Raw genomic sequence first — 20,284 nt, forward strand, 5'->3', positions numbered from 1 at the left:
ACTGTAGTATCAGCAGGTTTTCAGAAATTTTGTAACTTTTTTCATAGCTTGAATAGGTGCATGAGGTATTCAGAAGGATCTCTATGCACTTTAGCTGTCAGGGAAGTCACCCTGAGGGTGATTGCGTGGGTGTGGTGTACCCCCACTGTCTGTGTGTCCCTCCTCTTCTGGTTTGTATTTCTGTTCTGTTGTACGGTTGTACTGGGTTTGTTGCTAGTGTGTCTGCCTGTGTGCTCAGCACAGGAAGGGAACAACAGTTGGAAGGATTTTACTGAGGTTATAACATTTGGGTCACTGCCCCAAAGTCAGAACTGACCCCAGGAGTATTCTTCCTCTCAAAAACTATTAGGCAAGTGTAATAAAGTAAGAGGAAAAATAGTGATCTCAATTCAGTTGTGGTACAATTGCATTCAGAGCCGTGGAGTTTCTTCATATAACTGGGACTGAACATGCCTCAGTAAGTAAGAATATAGACCGAAAAATCAGATTAGCACAAGAACAAGGAAAGGATCAATGTGATCATCAAGGATTTGTTCTAGCTTGAGGAAACTTTTCATTTTAATGTCCATGTGAGGCTTAGAGTCCTGGTTTGTGAGACAAAATAAAGAAGAGCTGCTTTTCTTTATCAGACAATAGTATCAACAATAGTTTATTATTGAGAAATAATAAATTGGTCATGTAAATTAATTTATCATCTAAACTATATATGTAAAAGTAAGCAATTAATTTGAAATTAAATTTTCTATAGCAAGAGTTTGTGAGGTTAAAGGTGCCTGATTCTCGAAAACAATTTTCTTTTAAAGCCTAGGTCCAATCTACAGCCCTCACAGTCATTTGTGCAGGTAGCAAAATGGCTATTCACTGAAGTACTACATGCTATTGCAAGCAAGTCGGGATTGCAAAACTGAGTTTGTCCTTGTAGAAGCATTGCAAATATGGAAAATTATTTCAATGCTTGTAATTATTTCAGGATTAGTCACTCGATAATTAAAAAGTGAAAAGTTAAGCTTTTGACCATAGTTTTTCTAGTAAAGAATTACAAGTCGTAAGTAAAACAAATTGAGTTACACTTGAAGTTGTTATCAACTAGTCTTGTGACTGCATTCTCTGGTACATACAAACTAAGCACAGAGAAGAGCCTTACAGGAATCTCAGGCTGGCAGCTTGTCAGCTGTGATATCTTCTACTTTTGGTCACTAGATTTTAGTTGTGAGGTGCTGAACACCTTCTATGGATTCCTCAGCAACCCCAGCTATGTCTCAGAGTAGCTGAAGGAGTTTGCTTTCTTGCATAATGGGATTCATAATGATAACAACATTCCGGATATTTTGTGAGCTGAGGAACTGAAATGGACCTCTGTTGACAACTACCACTACATTTCTTAATCTCTCTGACTTAATTTTTTTATTTCTGTGTCAGTTTGCAGCTGTAGACATCTCTCAGGGAGAAGTCTGGAATGTATTTTCATTAATGGTCCAATTTTCCAAGTGCTTTTTTTTTAACTCATTAGATTTGCATCCATGATAGCTTTTCATGTACAGTACTGCTATTAAGCTTCATGTAAATAAGTAAAGCAATGTGAGAAACATTTGCAAACATTAATGCTTAAACTTAAGAGTTTCATCTTCTTTTCATTATGTATGTTGTTATAGGTATAATAATGATAATAATAAAAACTACATCATGTTGAAAAATACACTCATCAAAGGAGGGCTATAAAACAATGGGATTTATAAGTAAGTGCCTAATACCAGTTGCAGCTATTTTGTTTGTTGTTGTGATTGATGTCTAAGTATTTTATAGGCAGTCAGGAGGCTGATGTCCATATGTCACAGATTAAAAGATTCAAATGCTAAATGGAAAGGCCAGATTTTCTCTGCTTGCCTTACATTAAGCTTCTGTGTCCATATAGCTATTAAATTAGAGACTGAACTTAAAATCTTTGAAGAATCTTATTTGATTTCTTAATCTGAGTTAATCATCCTGGTCTCCCTTTACAGTCAATGGAGAGAAATATACTCTCTTGAACTGGTAATTTGTCTCTTCTTAAAATAGGTACCTGGGATGTCAGATGACCTGCCCTTTGGCGGTTCCTGTTTTTATCCCTGACAGTAAGGAAGCCTGGGGATGTTAGCACTGGGGTACCTGTCTAACTTTTGGAAATGGGCAGCTTGACCAAACTCATTGCTCAATTAACTTCTTTCTTTTACCCCCTTTTTCTTTTCACACCTTCACTATTTTTTCTGTGGAAGTAGTTGGTCTGCCAGCTCTTAAGGTAACTTAACTTGGTGCTTGCCGTTCAGTGTTGCCTTTGTTTGTCACAGAAAATGAGGTGTTCAAGTCGTTTTACAAGTCTTTGTTGTGAAACTGGAATGGCTCCACAGGCATCTGAACTCATGAGTGAGGAATGTGACAAAAGAAAAACAGTGTCAACTTTGCTCTCCCTCCTGATTTTTGGGATTGCTCTTTTGATTGTCTGGCATGATATTAAAGAGGGCACAGGGCAGACTGATGACGAGCAATGCAGTACCTCTTTAATGTTTGCACAGGACTTATTTAATCTGTTTTTGTGGCAGTCAAACAGTTATGGGTATTTGTGCAGTGCGGACATTCATTGTTAGTGTGATTATGCCAGTCCCAAGGAGTCCAACTAGGAATCCTGCCAAAATGTGCTGGGAATATGACTTGTCCTTATTAACTTATTTATATGTTTAGACAACTTGTTGGTAAGTGAAAATGTTTTGTTTGACCCGTGTGTCATTCCAACACAATATATTAGGACTCAGTTGTAGCTTATGGGCACAGTACACAGGAGCAGACCGAAGCTGCTATCATAGAATCAAAGTAGCGCAGTTTTCAATGCAGTTTATTCCCTGTGCTGTCCCTCATTGACTTTAAACAATGGAAGATAAAAGGAGTAGTTCCTGACCCCCACTGTGGCAAAGAAGAAATCACCTTATCGTGTTTCCTTCTACTCAGATGTACTTGTACTGTACACCTGCAAAATACTCCTGTGTCTGTCTTCACTCTTCTGTGCAATTTCTTAAGTTATAATAGATTTTGCAATATAACTTTTTTTAATAATTCATTTTATCAGTTTTTGAGGAAGACTGGTCTAAATTCAGCTTTTTTCTTCGAAAGATTTTTTGTACACTCATTCACTTTGTGGGTGTTCAAACACTCTGGCATTCAAATTATTTTTTAGACTTACCAGTCCCCACAGAGGCATACTTGTAGTCTGCCCATACAAATATACATACATGCTGTAAATCAGCATCTACTCTGTGCCTTTATTTTGTCTTTGCTGTTCATCTGAACCAGAGCTTGTTCTTCATGATTTTTTTTTTTTGGATTGCAACACCACCAAACCAGTTCTCTTTTTTGACTGTTTTCTTTCCTTGACTGGAAAGATGTCGCCTTAGGCTTCCAGGTATAAGCTTTGCTCCTTTTGTTGGAGGACCAGAACACAAGAAACAATTTATTGGGGTGGGAAGAACCTTAAATCGGCACTGATAAAGAATTGAGCACAAGATCCTAGGGAGGATCCTCCATGAGGCTGGCTGCTAGGAGACTGATCTCTCTCCCGATGACCACCACCTTCTGAAACCTGAACCACCACCATGCAAAGTCTTAGGCTGCCACTGAAAGGTTTTGGAGAAAAAAAGAAATACCAGTCAGCTGTCTCTCTTCTGTATCAACCACATTCAGAGGCAACTGTAGTAGTTGCTTTGGGTAGGTGGGGCTGCCCCAGGACTCCCTTGCCATAGTTTAAAGCCCTAAGTGACACAGTTATTTCATGAAAGCCTGTCCCCTTCTGTTAATACTCCCCTTATTTAAAGGTTATTTATTCTAACAAACTGCCCTGGGTCTTGAGGAAGCCGGCTCAGCACATCTTCCAGCTGGAGTTACAAACACAAATTTAAGTGCTGAAGTTGATTCTTTGCTATATCTGGGACAGAGGATTTGGCTGTTCCACCTATTCCCCAGCTGCCATCTTTACTCCTTTATAGCCTGAGACTCAGAAATGTCATCATGGGTACTAATTACATTGCAAGAACCTGCCTCCTTGTTCCCAATAAATAGAACGAGGACTTAATTAAGTTCAGTTTGGTTGGGACAGCATGCAGACTGCTGTAGCCCATTTACCTCCTATGGGTGCAGAATTGTTCCATGCATGCACTGGGGATGTATTGATGTATTTCTTCACTAGGGCTAATTTTTTATATTTGGCAGTATTTACCTGCCCGCCACCAAGAAGCTCTCTATTGTAAATCTGAGAAGCTTGTTCATTCAGCTTCACTTTTGTAGTCACTCCACCTTTCTCAGGGCAACATTACTAAAAATACACCCAGAAGATTTAAGAGCTTTCCTATTTTTTCCTTTCCTCCTTCTTCCCTCCTTCAGCATCTGTCTCTCTTGTCTGAAATTAAATTGCAACATAGTTTTGGATATAGGTTAAGATCACCATGGCTATTCAATTTAGTTTTCTACTGTACCCCATTGACTTAGTCTACATCCCCTGTCACTTTTCAGGATTTTTTTTCACAGGAGCCTGTTCAGATTTGAGGAGCTTCACTTACAGTTGTTTACAGTGTGAATGTGTGCATGAGCACTCACTCAAAGGACGAAGAAAGTTTCTCACTAGCAACTGCACTTTCTTTGATGTGTGATGTGTCTGTGGATATTTATAACCCACCTTCTCTTTCCTTTTGCCTCAGTTCCATGTTAAAATTTTGTTTTCTGAGGTTGGGAGGAACTATGGGTGTAGGGTACCGTCTGACCTGTTATACTCTGCTAGTATAAAGACAAGGGTGAATGAGGCATAAATGCATCCCTGCAGGAGGTGGTAAGACTAAGAAGAATCAGGTTCAAAAGTTGAGATGTGTGCACTGCAGAAAAAAACTGCATGTGTATGACCTGTCTTTCAGGACTTCCAGCTACCAGTCAGCAACCTTCCTTTAAATCTGGACACCTTTCAATTGTCCCTGATGATAATTCACCATACATTTTAGTCTAACACAAGATAGGCTTCCATGCTTTTTTACTATTTACTATATTATAGTAATATTTATTATATTACTAATATATTTAGATTTGTTTTGATTTTCCTGTAGTTTGCAAGAAGAAAAAAGGCTTCTGGAAAATGAATATGAAAGAATTCCAAAACAAAGGGTAAGTATGAAACATGAGAAAAGCCATGTTTTATTTTCTGTCAGCTAACATACAAAAACATCAATGAAAATATTTTCACAGCGTGCAGCTCTAGAGTTTATTTAAAATCTGGAATACTTAGAAAAATCAAGAGGTAGATTTTATAGGAGAGGCTATTTTTTATCATTCAGGTTTGATAACTCTAGGGCAAGCAACAAATAACTGATTCAGAAAAGATCTGGATTTTCTCGAGTTTACTCAAGAAAATTTTTTACTGCAAATGGATACTGCATGTAAAGGTACCTCCAGGTTTTTGGTTCTAGGATGTGAGTATGGAAAAAACATTTGCAGTCATAAATCCTGATGAATATATGTGGTTTTGTTGGAAATAAAATTCTGCTGGTTATCGATAGAAGAAACAAACATCTGGTAAAAAATTATATTTCATACCCTGTTGTAAAAAATGTTATCATCATTCAATGTTAATGATGCTGTAATATCACAAGATTGCAAAATGCTAATCTTATCTTTTACTTCATTTTTAAAGGAAGCAGATAAGAAAATTAAACAGTTGAAAGAAAATTGTGATGAGCTCTGCAAAGAACTAATCCAAAGGAAAGCAGAAATTAATGCAATAAAGGAAGATGTTTCATCCAAGCAAAAGCTGATGTTAATAGATAAGAAAGAAATTGAAAAACTTCTGGAGAAGCAGGCTAATTTAAAAGTAACACAAAATTAATTGTCTTTATGTATGTGTGCGTGTGTGTGTGCACATGTATGTGTATATGGGTACATGCTTTGTCCGAGGAAACAGGGAATCTTCTGGATGTTGTTTGTCATTCCAAATTCACTAGATGGCATTACATTATATGTTACATCATTTTTCAATATGAAAACATGCTGCTGTGCCATATCCATTATTACTTCTTTAGGAAATAACAATAGTCATGGTTTTGATTAAAAAATGGTTTCTATAATGACATGTTTGCTATGTTGTGTTATTGTAGGCTGCTCTAACATATGCTCAGGTCCAAGTTAGTACAGATTTATGCTGAGAATTAAAAAACATACCCAGGTCTTTGCCGCTTTCCTTTCCGTGGTATAGATAACATAATCAGTTGTATTAATAATACTCAAGCGTAATTTTTATCTTGCAGACATAACGAAATGGTAAATATCAATGTTTAGTTTCGAAAGTAGCAGCTACAATTCCCTGGGACAAGCTCAAGTAATTTAAAAATATGTTTCCTGCCCATTTTCACAGCAGTTCTAGGTGGATATTACTTATATGAAATCTCACCAGATTTTGAGGCTATGAATCTAACCTTTCTGTTTTGTCACTAGGATGAGCTAGTTAAGATCCTTGGTGTTCCAGCACAACTTGGAAAAGAAACTGAGAAGGTGAATCGGAAAAAAATGTATGCTTTTAATAAATAATTATTTTTTAATATATCTAAATATAACTTATTTTCATCCATTTGTTACAGAGGCAGTTGAGTATAGCTGTTGATTAAAATTAGGATAAACATTTAAAAAAGCATCTATAATCCACTTAAAATCCATGCACTGTACTGAAAAATATAGTAAATGCAGTGAAACATTGTAAATTTAAATACAACAAAGAAAAATTTAGAACAAAGCTTGGTCAAAAATTGCTTAACCATCTTATTGTGCTGCGTTACTATATATCAGATCTACTTAGTAGGTTTTTAATGGAAAATAATGTTACTGTGTAATCTAGTGATTAGGCTTTTTTACAGTTTCTAGTCCTCAGTGACTGTTTATTAACTTATCTCTATTGGCTTCAGTGAAACTAGCAGCTTTCACAGCTAACAGTCTGGCCTGAGATAAATAATCATTCTCCCTTGATACTTGTGTACCAGTTTTTTGGTCAGAGGTGCTTTGCTGTAAGCTCCTGATGTAAATTCTGGTCTCTAATATTTCAACTGGGAAAATGTAAGCGAGTACCCAGCCTTTTCTTTCTCTGTTTTGCGTAGTTGGGTTTTTTTCTCCCCTGAAGCACGACGTGCTGCTTTCTGTATGTGTAAAATCTAATTAGCACTGTGCAGTTTCAGCCAGGTCACTCACAGATCCAAATGCCTTCCAGATGAACAATGTTTTTTGTACCCTATTCAGGCACAGGGTTACACTGAAGTTTCTGTGTCTCCTGCTTGCAGTCCCTATTTGTAATACAGAAATTCATAGAATCATAGAATCATTAAGGTTGGAAAAGACCTCTAAGATCATTGAGTCCAACCATCAACCCAACACTACCATGCCCACTAAACCATGTCCCTAAGCGCCTCATCTACACGTCTTTTAAATACTTCCAGGGATGGGGACTCAACCACTTCCCTGGGCAGCCTGTTCCAATGTTTCACCACTCTTTCAGTAAAGAAATTTTTCCTCGCGTCCAATCTAAACCTCCCCTGGTGCAACTTGAGGCCATTTCCTCTCGTCCTATTGCTTGTTACTTGGGAGAAGAGACCGACCCCCACCTCGCTACAACCTCCTTTCAGGGAGTAGCGATGAGGTCTCCCCTCAGCCTCCTTTTCTCCAGGCTAAACAGTCCCAGTTCCCTCAGCCGCTCCTCATAAGACTTGTGCTCCAGACCCTTCACCAGCCTCGTTGCCCTTCTCTGGACACGCTCCAGCACTTCAACGTCCTTCTTGTAGTGAGGGGCCCAAAACTCAACACAGTATTCGAGGTGCGGCCTCACCAGTGCCGAGTACAGGGACACGATCACTTCCCTACTCCTGCTGGCCACACTATTTCTGATACAGGCCAGGATGCCATTGGCCTTCTTGGCCGCCTGGGCACACTGCCGGCTCATGTTCAGCTGGCTGTCAACCAGCACCCCCAGGTCCTTTTCCGACAGGCAAATTGTTTGACTATGTTAAATTTCTCAGTTTTAAAACTTGTGTAATGGTTGTCTTCTACATTTTCCTCACTACTCTGCTTAATGCAACTCTGCTATCATAAATATAAGAAGTTTTTCTTATAGTGTTAGAGAGAAGCAATTTTAAAAAGCTAGTACATTGTGTAGATTGTTATTAATGAAGCATTTAAATGAGTCTTTCTACTTGTGTTGCATCACAGAATGAACTAACTAGAGTTTCCAGCCTTGGGAATAATATTTAGAAGTGTCACATCCATGTACCGAGTAATTTTGACAGAAATCAGTTTACTAGAAGTCTTTTTAATACTTTCATGGTGCTAAGCTCCCTGTTAGTCTCATGGCCATCTTCAATTTTATTGTTGAACTGTATTGGCATTTGAAGATTTTCACTGTATGTAGCCTGCTTTCAAACATATAATGTAGATAGTTGTGGTGTTGAAATGATTTTGTGTGTCCATGAAAACTGGCAACTTACATTTTGCCATTTAAATATGCGTGTGGAAATGTGAACCCCTACTGTTTTGTTAAAATATATCCACAGTGATGCAGAGAAGAAGAAAGAAGCCCTTAATAACCAAATAAAAGAGTTGAACGGTACCCTGAAAGCCATCGAAAAAAGGACTGAAGAGATTTTGCAAGAAAGAGAAGACATAATGAAGGAATTGGATGGGAAGCAAATTTTGCTAGAAAGCAAAGAACGAGAATGCATTACTTTGACAAAATTACTAGAAATTAGCAGAGAGAAGGAATCAGCAGTCCTATCAGACAGGTTAGAGTAGTAGACGTAATATGAGTGAACAATTCTCTGTTCTCATAGATCTATTTCTTTTTTCTGCTGTATTGCTTATGTTTTCAAGTTTTATGCTGCAACCAGTGCGGACCAGAAATTATCAGGCTTGCTTCTGACTTCAGAAAAGTTTATATAAACTACTGGAATCTAGGATCTGGCTTGAAGAAGAACATCAAAAAGCATAAGCATTTGATAAAATCCTGGGAGAGTGAAACTGGATTTTGCTCTGAAAGGGAAATCTTTTAGAGGGTTTCTCTCTCCAGTGTAAATATTTTTTTTCAGTGTAACCCACAGAAAGTAAACTGGGCAAGAAAAAAAAATGTCAGTATTTTCATTTTCAAATGAGGATCATAGATTTCTGCACCCACGTCCTCCTGAGTTTCAGTGGGGACTGGTTACTTATCTCTTTAATATTCCCTTGAATTATGAGCTTATATATACCTGGTAAAGTAAAATAAACTGTTAGGTTGATTGCAAGCTTCAAATGATTCCTTCTTTGCAGAGGAAGATGTGTAGTTGTAATCATGGCCATACGCTCAGCAACAATGCTTTTGCCTTTGAAGTTTTGTATTAAAGGATAGTGGCACTTTAAATAGAAATGTTTGAGTGAAGTGAACATGTAAATATTCCCTCATACTAGAAAATGTGTTTTCTTCTTCTTGTAAGTAATAGTTTCTCTGCAATTTTTAGCACATCTAGAACAGACTGTGAGACCTCATTGACATCATTAGGAATGTTATCATTTATTAAAGTTATAAAAGTTACCTTTTAAGTAATTTGTGTCAGTAGTTTATGAGTTTATCTTGCCGCTCAGCCATAATGATGCAGTACTCAAAACCCGTTAAAATGATCATGTCTGTTTGCATACACGTCTTGGTCAAGTTACCTGTTTCTAAAATTCTGTGTCTGTCTATATAGAGAAGCTCTGGAAGATAATTTAATTAAATGTGTCTTGGAGAAAAAAAAGCAACATGATATTCTCATTCACAAGCAAACACAGAAAGATAGACAACTGAGAAATTTAAAAAAGATGGAGTTACAGCTGAATATGATTTATGATTCCTTGGAACAAGATAAGTCACAGCATAACAGACTCAAATTAGAGGTCTGTATGAATACATTGATCATAAGGATTCTAAATTTTCTTGTAAGAAATCTGTGTTTGAAATCTTTTGACTGGTCCTAAAAGGGGGAAGGGGACAAAAGTGTCAACAATGCTACAACTAACAAAGAAACTTCTAGGTGCTCTGGCTGTACTAAAATACTGCATCAAGATATATTTGGGCTATTCTTAAGAAATGGGTTTTAGGATGGGAGCATCCTATCAAGGAGAACTATCAAGGGACATTATATTGACACTGTGGCTTCATGTCTTCCTGTAAAGCACTGTGGGATTATGGTCATTTTATGAGTGAAATAATATAGCGACTTGCCCATTGGCATCAAAGAAATTTGTAGCAGACAGATAGAGCCAAGTACTGCCTGACTCCCAGATGATCATACATCTTTTTAAAATTTGAAGGTTGTTTGTACATTACTGTAAACAATTTATAATGTATTTAACATTATTCCAGGGGACAGGAAACTAGCACTATATAAAGTTTGGTATTAAATGGTACGACATAATTCCCTATGTTCTCTTCCTTTCCACTCAAATTGCACCTTCCTCATTTCCTCCCTGCATTAGTATTTCACCCATTCATCTTTCCGTACTGATTTACTCTTTTCTGTTTTATTTCTGCCTTCTACTATGCTGATTTTAAAGGGCAGTCTCATTCTGCTTGTCTATTCAAAACATTTCCTTTCTTTTCTCCTTCCAAATATTTCTTAACAATTTACTTTGTCTATCACTTTTTCATATTCTCTTCATCTCATTGCTGGTTCTTCCATTCTCTCTTTCTTAAGCTTTTCTCCTATACTAGCTCCTTGCTTAGTCTAAATTGTAAGTCAGTCTTATGAAATTAATTTTGCTTAGTCAGGTGAATATTTTTTCACAGGAGAATATCCATTATCTGAGTTAAAAGCATAAGGACTTGATGTTTCCTACCTAGATACACAGAGTCATTGGCATTTTTCTTGGTCCTTCTAAGCAATTCAGGGCAGAAAAAGTGTCTTATTTACGTTACTGTAAAGTTTTTAAAAATAACTATATGATATCAAACCCCACACATACTTAGCTTTACTATTTAAACAACTCTAAACATTACTCAATAATATTTAATATTATTAAGTAATAGAAATTTTTTTCTGTCTCTTCTGAAATTTCTCCTGAATTCACATGTGTATTAATTACCTAGTAATATAAGCCCACTTGGGAGGAGGGAGGAAAGCTCTACAACTACACAAAAAAAGTTTTAGGTTGAATTTCCTGAAATATTGATTAAAGGACTGACTCATATTCCAGACTTTGATCTTAAAGCTCATACTGACTTTCTGTTCAGTATCAGCTAAGAGAATCTGGGAAAGAGTATTTTTTTCCTGTGTTCCTACTGAAGAAATATTCCTCATGGGAGACTCACAATAGTTCAAAAACATAAAATGCTAAAATCAAATGCCATAACTCACCGACAGCTGTGGTTAGAGTTCACTGTCTTGGGTGAGATCCAAATCCAACCCAACCCAACCCCTTTACACTGTGTGAAAGGGCAATAGACCTGTAATAAGACCCTTAAAGGTTAAGTTGCACTGCAAAGGGTTCCCTCAGTGCTAACGCTAGATTATCCTATAGGTTTGTATGTGTCTTGCAAGTAGCACCATTGTGAGGCGTGGGGGAAAGGGAATGCCAGCAGAGATAGAAGTGAAACTCTACGCAGTATTTTACTCCAGAAGTTGCAGGGTGCTACCCTAACGCAAACAGGCCATGGCAATATAGTTGGTTTAGCCCATCCTCCCATACTCTGCATTTTCTCTGATTCCTTTCTTGGCTCTTTTAGAAGAGCAAATGTGAAATCACCACTCCTCTGCAGCATGGTCAGTTCAAATGCAGTACTGGAGTACAAAAGACTAGAGTGGCAAGCTTGATTCTGCTTGGCTTTTGCTGCCTTGAGACTATTTTAATTTGGAAGTCTTAGGAGCACACCTAAGAAGAGTTAAAATATTTTAAGTAGTTAAAGTTCCTCTAACTACTTAAAAAGCCAGATTCATATTTATTCAGTGTGATTCCAAGTGAAAAAAAAAAATCACAAGAATTAATTGCTAGTATAAAAATGTGGTTGCAGAAGCAGCAGTACATCAGTGTGCTTCCCCAAATTTCTCTTACTTTAAATCATGTGCTAAGTGCAGAATACTGGTTTGTAGAATAGGGAAATTACAGGAACACTTCCTTCAAATCTGTTTTTCTCCTTGTAAATTGTGAAAGGTCAGCTATTGCTAAACGCCGACATTCTGTGTGAAAGAGAACTGGCCGCTCCTGCTATCACCAGCCCAGAGCAGAACTGCTGTTCCTCTCCATGCATGCCTTCTCTTCGGTCAGGCCACCACAGAGACAGCCAAAAGTGCCTAAGTTTAGTCATGTCTTATGTGAACAAAAGTCCTTAATGGATTAGAGATGTTTATATGAGCTTTTTACTTTTAGACTCAAGAACTTGATGGCACCTTTAGAATCCCATGTTGAAAATGTGGAAATGCCTGCTTACAGCCACTATAGCCTTTTACACAGCAGAAGTGGTAACTAATGTATGCTCCACAGAAAGGCCATGTTTGCTCCTTCTAGAAGAGTGAAAGCAGCTTGCTTAGACTAGGCTTTATTGGCCTTTTAGCAAATCTAAGTCAAACCAAATCTGTCTCAGAGTTGGCAGCTGAAACCAAAGTAACTCCAAGGGTTGCTCTTTACTGTGCCTCTTATTTCCCCTCCCCTTAATGCAAATAAACAGCATCTAATTTTATAATATTATCACAGAAGTTGTCATGGTTCAACCCCAGCTGGCAACTAAGCACCACACAGCTGCTCGCTCACTCCACCCGCCCAGTGGGACAGGGGAGAGAATCGGAAAAGTAAAAGTGAGAAAACTCGTGGGTTGAGATAAAGACAGTTTAATAGGTAAAGCAAAAGCCACGCACACAAGCAAAGCAAAACAAGGCATTCATTCACGCCTTCCCACCAGCAGGCAGGTGTTCAGCCATCTCCAGGAAAGCAGGGCTCCATCACGCGTAACGGTGACTTGGGAAGACAAACACCATCACTTCGAACATCACCACCCTTCTTTTTCTTCCCCCAGCTTTATATGCTGAGCATTATGTCATATGGTATGGAATATCCCTTTGGTCAGCTGGGTTCAGCTGTCCCAGCTGTGTCTCCTCCCAACTTCTTGTGCACCCCCAGCCTACTCGCTGGTGGGGTGGTATGAGAAGCGGAAAAGACCTTGACTGTGTGTAAGCACTGCTCAGCAATAACGAAAACATCCCTGTATTATCAAAACACTGTTTAGCACAAATCCAAAACATAGCCCCATACTAGCTACTATGAAGAAAATTCACTCTATCCCAGCCAAAACCAGCACAGAAGTGAAAACCATAAGTGCAAAACATCTCATTATCTGTGTTGAGGTATAGTGTTTTGAACTCTAACATCTGGTTGAGATCTGAGAAAGATACCACGAGGTTGCATGTATTACCTTTGAATAGCTTCCAGATGTATCGTTCAGTGTCATTTTTTCCCCACCTGTATGAATTGCAGATTTACAATTACGGACAGGCAACATATGCCTGCATGGTTAGCCTGCTGTATTTATTTCTTACTTACTTATAACCGTAAAGAATTTTTAAGTGAAGTTAGTCACTGTGAGGCCAATACAACCTTTTGCCTTATGAGTTATATCACGCAAGTAGTTGTAGTGGGTTTGTTCAGATATATTTTAATCAGAAAGTAGTTTCTAATGTGTCTTCCTTCACACACTTCATTTTAAAATCTGACTGAATAAACAAATTTTCCCATAATGTACAAGAAAAAATAATACATAACTGTGTTGTTAGTTTTGACTTTCTAGAGCCTAAGGAGGAAAAATCTTACTTTAATAACTAAAAGCAAAAACTATGATATCAAATCTACACAGCTGTGAAATATTGACCCTATTAAAATCAGTGGTAAATCTATTTCTTCCTTCAGTAAGATCAGAATTTAACTCAGAAAATCTTCTGTGAACTTAGAAGGTGACATCTTTGCACAGTCGCTCTTTGTGATTATTTTTTTTAATGGCGGTTTAGTTGCTGAAAAAAATAACCCTTATAAATTCAGTACTTAAACTGGGCTTTGTGAAGTTTAGTGTTTATAGTTACATTCTTAAAAGAAAAATTTGATAAACTTGGATATGTTGCTGAGGAAGTCTACTCAAGTAAGATCTCTTGGACTAGCTGTTGTAACAAGACAGAAAATTCATTTCTTAATGTGTGTAACTACTGCAAACAGATTATCTGCAGTTTACATTTTTCACATCTTTTGTTTGCGTTACTTGTGCTTGGTTTATTTTTGTAGGCAGAAGCCATCCCTAAAAGTAATGGAGTATTATTAAACAGGCGACGAGAACTGCAGAAGGAAATTGAAATGACCAAGAGAAGTTTAGCTGAACAGGTGCTGAGTTCTGCTTTCTCATACTTTTTCACTATAACAGTTGGTTTTCAATCATGAGAATAAAGGGACTGTTTGAAGAAAAAATGATGGGAGTTTCTAGTTGCAGCTTTCTGGTGAGAAAACGTGATAGTATTTGTGCAATTTTAAAGACCACTTGTTTGTCACATTTAAAAAACAGTTTTTGGTGTTACTGGTCACATATTGGAAGGCAGAAAGCAAATCTACTTTCTAGATTAAGTCTTTATGAGTATCATTAACTACATTTCAGCTAGAAATATGATGGGTATAAATTTCCTTTGGATATGGCACAGTGTCTTGTTGAAACAAGGACGATTCAGCATTTGTATATTATAATTTGTCATCTTCATGGTTTTGTCATTTGTGGATGTCTGTCTGTACTCAGCACAGCCATCTATAGTGCTGAAATGCAGATGTCTCAATTATGAGAGTATTAGTACTTGCCACTACATAAATGACTTTAGAAGCAGCAATATATTTCAGACATACCTTCTTAAGATCATACCTCCTTGTCTTCTTACCCTTATATCCATTTTCTTTTTGTGCTGTCTTTGAATTTGGTAGCATTATCAGGTGGGATTCAGCTTGTGTTTGAATACATACACATTCAGCATCTACATGTCACTACTTATGTATGGGATATGTATCTAATGTGCCACAGTAGACAGTAACAATCTAGTCATGCAGTCAGTGGAGCCTAGGAAGCCATCCATTCACCTCCTCCTAAAGAAGTTAGCCTACACTGGGTAAAACAAATAGCTCTTTAGAGTTCACTGACTGTATTGACTGAATCTCCAACAACTCTAGGCATCTAGATACTTTGCTCTGCATTAAATATCTAAATTTGGTCTCTTAATGTGAAAGCTCAGTGTCTTCCATTGTGTAGAATGGACATGTCAAGACCTGACAATAAAGTTATTTAAAGATTATGTGGCCATAAGGAACCATTCTGCCCAGTGGGCAATAGCTGAAAGACATACTAGACTGAGGAACAGAAATGCTTCTAGGTGATAAAATATTTTGACATGTTATTATAGGGATTGTGCGTGCTGTTTCAGCTGGTATTTTAAAGCAATATTTTATTTTTTTTAAAATCCATGTAGTATGTATATATATATACTTTGCAGATAAACACAAAGTATTTCCAGCTTTGGGTTTGCCAACACTGATGCATCGATGCATAAGGAATTGAATTTAATTTTCTTTAGGAAATGATGTCAGGTATGGATGGCCACATGTTAGAGGAATGTATTGCTGAAGAAGGCCGGCTTTTCAAAGAGCAGGAAAAATGCAGAGATGAGTTATCCAGACTTGCACATCTGACTTGGCTCAAAGCTGAAGAGAGGGAACAGAAATCTAGGGATGTGCAGAAAACCCAGGTAAAAAATTATCTCATTTAATTGGAAGACTCTTCTAAAGTCAAAGCTGGTATATGGAGAAATTAAATTACTAGTGAGGAGAGCCTTATGGACTCTCATTTCCCACTTTACTTCCATCACAGCACAGGAAGCTCACGATACTGTGTTGTTTTATTGGCAATTTATGCTGCAGTGCAATAGTGTATTAAAATATCATGCCACAATTGAAACAAGTTATTTGAAAGGACATTTTCTTTCAAGCCTATGAAATAAAGAGGCAGAAAAGCAGATAGCCTCAACTGAGATTCTTGGAAGTACAACTATGTGTTTTATTTTACACATATATGGATATTAAAAGATAAACGGAACTGCTACTCACTCCAAGGAGAGGCAGCAATTTTTATTTTCCTGACACATTTCCAGGTGTAAATTGTTATATTAATGTGAAGAAAGATGGAAAGAAAACTTTTCCTACGGTCGCAGAAACTAGGACTATTCATTGGGTTTGCTGCCTGCAGTTTGCTGGCATTATAATATCATATATGTGCTGTGATGTTGCACAGTTCATACTAACTACTGCATTTGTATATGGGAACTAACTTTATGCTTCCACAATGTATGTCTGTATTCAAATAAATTATATAAGCTACCCTTCTAGCACTTTGAGGATCTTTGTCTGTCTATAAAAATAGAGTAAACAAACATGTCAGGCTTTGCACCTTCAATAAAAATCAGTCCATAAACAGATCAAAAAAAATAAACAGTACAAAGTAATGAACGCACACACATGCCCAGAGTTGCAACCCAACATCCACCAGCTTTTTTAATACCAATCTCCTCCTCCTGGTACCAGTGGGAGGCGAGAAAAGGCCTGTCCATTGAAGGGTAATGACACAGGCTATTAAAGACTGAACACAACTGAAATCAAAAGGTCCAGAGCTGTAACAAAATTCTACTCAAGCATCAGTGATTGCTTAAAAGCCAGAAAAGAATAAAAAAGAAATTTTATTTGAAAAGGTACAATTTCAGTGGCGCATATGCCAAATAATTAGGTAGTGATGGAACTGAGAGGCTGATTAATAGAAACAGTAGAACTCCAGCTACAAGGGAACAAGCGTTTTAAGATGCAGCATCAAATTATCTACATTAATAACAGTCATTGTAAGCTTAATATACATAGAAAGACTGTGTTCTTTAATGTTGTTACAGTAAAAGCATTTCATTATAATTAGAATAAGTTCTTAGAATAATCTTGCCTTGCTGTCTTTTCCTCGTCTAAGAAGAATAGCTGTTCTGAATCATTTCTTTGAAGATATTTCTTTGATGTGTCTAAAATGCTCATGAATTCTATTTAAATTTCAGATACAACTCCAAAATATTATTAAAGAAATAAAAAGAAAGGATCTTGAAATAAGAGAGTATAAGAAGAGGAAAAGAGAAATCCAAAAACAGTAAGAAAATAATACTAACAATACATTAGCTAAAAAATGTCTTTTAAAGCAATTTTTATCCAAGTAATGTATGCATAAAATTATAATAATTATTTCTTTCACACTTGTCATTTCTTCAGACTCCAAGGATTTGCTAAAATGTATGATGTTATCCAAAATGAAAGGAATAAATGTGTAAATTTGGTGCACGCTGCTCAGCAGAAAGCAGGTGAAATTAAAAACCGGGTGAAATTGCTAGGAAATGAAATAGAAAAGTTAAGGAATACTGTTATAACCAAGGAAAGGTGAGTTTTAAGTAAGCTGTAGATCACAATTATAGAAATGTAAGATTAGAAAGAATCTTAAGAGATAATCTAGTCCAACTTCAGCTATGCCTATATCATCCTTGATAGTTATTATCCTGATTTTTAAAACCTGATTCAAAGACATTTAGCAACACCCGTACATAATCTGCTCCAATTTCTCCTCACCCTAACACTTCACAATTAGCTTGAGCATCACTGCATGGCACAAAGCTTTTTTGAAGTTTGTCTGGCTATTCTCTCACTTTCCTGTCCTTTGAAGGGATAAATTGTCATTGCATTTCCTTTGTTTCACAGTTCTGGAGCCTCTAGTATCTGCATTATCATGCTATTTCACTCAATATGAACAACACTGATGTACTCACACTTGCTTATCTTTAGACAAAAAGGTCCGATACATATGTGATTCCATAATAGACTGGTGCATAGTACTATTAAATGAGTCACTAGCTAGTAATGCGGCTGTCTAATTATTAAATTAGAACAAACTGGGTTTCTTGCTTCAAAATCAAATTGAAGTTTATTGGATAACGTTTATTTCAGATAAACAAAACATGGTTTCAATTTCCAGGCGATCCTAGTCAAATGAAAGGTTACAGTCACAACAAAGAGGATGAGGCAGACAGTGGGTGCATGTGACTATTTTTTCCTAGACCATTATTTAGTGGAGATGTCTTCTTGCCATCTTTTTGTCAGCCTAGTGATGATATTCTGCAATATAGACAGAACAACATCTCTGAAATCGGTAACTGGGAAAGTAGGAAGCTACTGAATAGTTAACTGTGTATGCAAAACAGCACAGCCCAAACTCAGTAGTTTAAAAGTAATTTGATTTTCCAAAAACTTTTTTTTCAGTGCCAAAAAATTGCACGACCAGGCCAAAGAATGCATTCAGGATACATTCACTCAAAGTACATTGTGAATCTCTGAGTAGCTTGATTTCAAAGTCATGCTGGAGGTACCTAGAAAAGAAGTGGAACTTCAGTGATTTAAGTGATTTTGTCAAGATGCACAAGCTGACATTTTGTGCTAAAATTTTTGAGGCCTTCCCTATTAGTAGTGAAAGGAGGCGGGGAAAAAGGCTAAGATGGTTGGTTATACGTTGTCTAGATAGCAGAAATATCTAATTATTATGGTTGGTTATACATTGTCTAGATAGCAGAAATATCTAATTATTGTAGATGACCCTACTCCAGTAAAGATCCAACAGGTATTTTGATCTGTGCAAACCTAGATTGAAAACTAGCAAGAGGTACTGAATTATCAGTAATTCTCTTGCCTATGGAAAATATTTTTAATCCCAGTAGTTGACTTTAGTATCATAGTATCACTGACTTAACTGCAACCTACACAATTTGGAGGACAGAGTATCAGTCCAAAGAAGAGAAAGTTTTTCCAGAAAACGTTTAATAACACATTGCATTTCTGCAATACTGTCATGCTTTCAGTCTGAAACTTGCTTTACAGAAGTTTAATTCAATTCAGTAATACCCTGTGGAACTGGAAAGTGTTACACAGATGGGGGAAATGAACCAGAAAGAAGCTCACCGCTTTATACAGAGTAATTCAGCAATGCAATGATGGAGCCTACGAGGGGAGGCAGGATATTTCATCTGCAGTTCTGTATTTTAACAGGAGACTATGCTTCTCCTTTCACTACTTCTTTTGTATGTTTTTGTATGAATATCTCCCCAGTGTAGATAAAGTAGTGATCCTTGATCAGAAGTGATACTTACCACAATCGGATGCAGTAACTCTAAGTTCCATGTCATGAGCAAATGAATGATCCGTGTGGCAACAAGAAGCTGTATTTTAAGTGAGGGACCATCATCTAGTGGCAGCAAGGTCGCTGGAAATAATGAGTTCTGTTCTTCATTTTTATGGGTCTATAATGTGATCTTGTCACTAACCTTTCATTGTGATTTTTTTTTTCTCATCTGTCAAACAGGGAAACTTGATAATTTTCTTTCTTGTGTGAACGTTGTGATACATTGTTTTATAAACAATAAACTTGGAGACCTTTGAATCGCAACCACAAAATTATTTAAATACCACTCTTCAAATAGGAGGGCAGGATTTCTACACATTAAGACTTTGCATCACAGTTTACACTTCTGCTCTTGAACTTTATTTCTTATGTCCCCTTGGGCTACCCAGTGGAGAAGAAAAGAGCTGTAGTGCAGTGCTCCGTTTATAGCATTTTTTTTGGGCCATAATCCAGTTCTCTTCAAGCTGGAAAGAGCTTGCAGAGAGAAGCTGTTCTCAGGGAGTCTTTCTACTTCTTGTAATGCTTCTGTGAAGCAGAGTGACATAGAAGATCCTTTGTGTATTTGAGGAATTAGTTTAAGCTCTGCTTTTAGTTGCTGAAATTGCTTTCAAACTGAAAGGACTAAAAACTTTCCTACTTTTCTGTTATGTTAAAGAAAATTGCAGAAACAACATCTGAAGAATACAAATAATGTAGCAATTACAGACAGTCTCAAAAGTGATTATTGCAAAATTGTACAAATCATGCATGAGATGAAAGAAAAGAAAAAGCAACGGTGTCTGGATCTTGAGAGGCTTGCCAATACGGTCACCCGCATTGAAGAGGAAATTGTGCAGCTACGCAAAAAATATGAAAGGGCTATTCAGCAACAAAATGAGAGGTATACATGTAAATTTGATGTAATATAGTGTTTAATTTTGGCATTCATGAATCAACAATATTTTTCAACTTTTGAGCCCTCCAAATTAGGAATACTAAAAG

General features: G+C 37.0%; 1 protein-coding gene across 1 annotated transcript in view; it reads left to right on the forward strand.

Annotated features, from left to right (window-relative positions):
- CCDC146 (coiled-coil domain containing 146) overlaps window positions 1-20,284 on the forward strand; it is an 86,567-nt gene that overhangs the window by 52,699 nt on the left and 13,584 nt on the right. The window contains exons 6-15 of the mRNA XM_019474579.1: window positions 5,115-5,172; window positions 5,699-5,875; window positions 6,496-6,569; window positions 8,592-8,819; window positions 9,759-9,945; window positions 14,311-14,406; window positions 15,633-15,803; window positions 17,145-17,233; window positions 17,353-17,517; window positions 19,959-20,183. Of these exons, the coding sequence (XP_019330124.1) occupies window positions 5,115-5,172; window positions 5,699-5,875; window positions 6,496-6,569; window positions 8,592-8,819; window positions 9,759-9,945; window positions 14,311-14,406; window positions 15,633-15,803; window positions 17,145-17,233; window positions 17,353-17,517; window positions 19,959-20,183 (1,470 nt within the window). The remainder of the gene's footprint in view (window positions 1-5,114; window positions 5,173-5,698; window positions 5,876-6,495; window positions 6,570-8,591; window positions 8,820-9,758; window positions 9,946-14,310; window positions 14,407-15,632; window positions 15,804-17,144; window positions 17,234-17,352; window positions 17,518-19,958; window positions 20,184-20,284) is intronic.

The sequence above is a fragment of the Aptenodytes forsteri genome, unplaced genomic scaffold, assembly GCF_000699145.1.
Source record: "Aptenodytes forsteri isolate BGI_AS27 unplaced genomic scaffold, ASM69914v1 Scaffold137, whole genome shotgun sequence".
Taxonomy (NCBI): Eukaryota; Metazoa; Chordata; class Aves; order Sphenisciformes; family Spheniscidae; genus Aptenodytes; species Aptenodytes forsteri.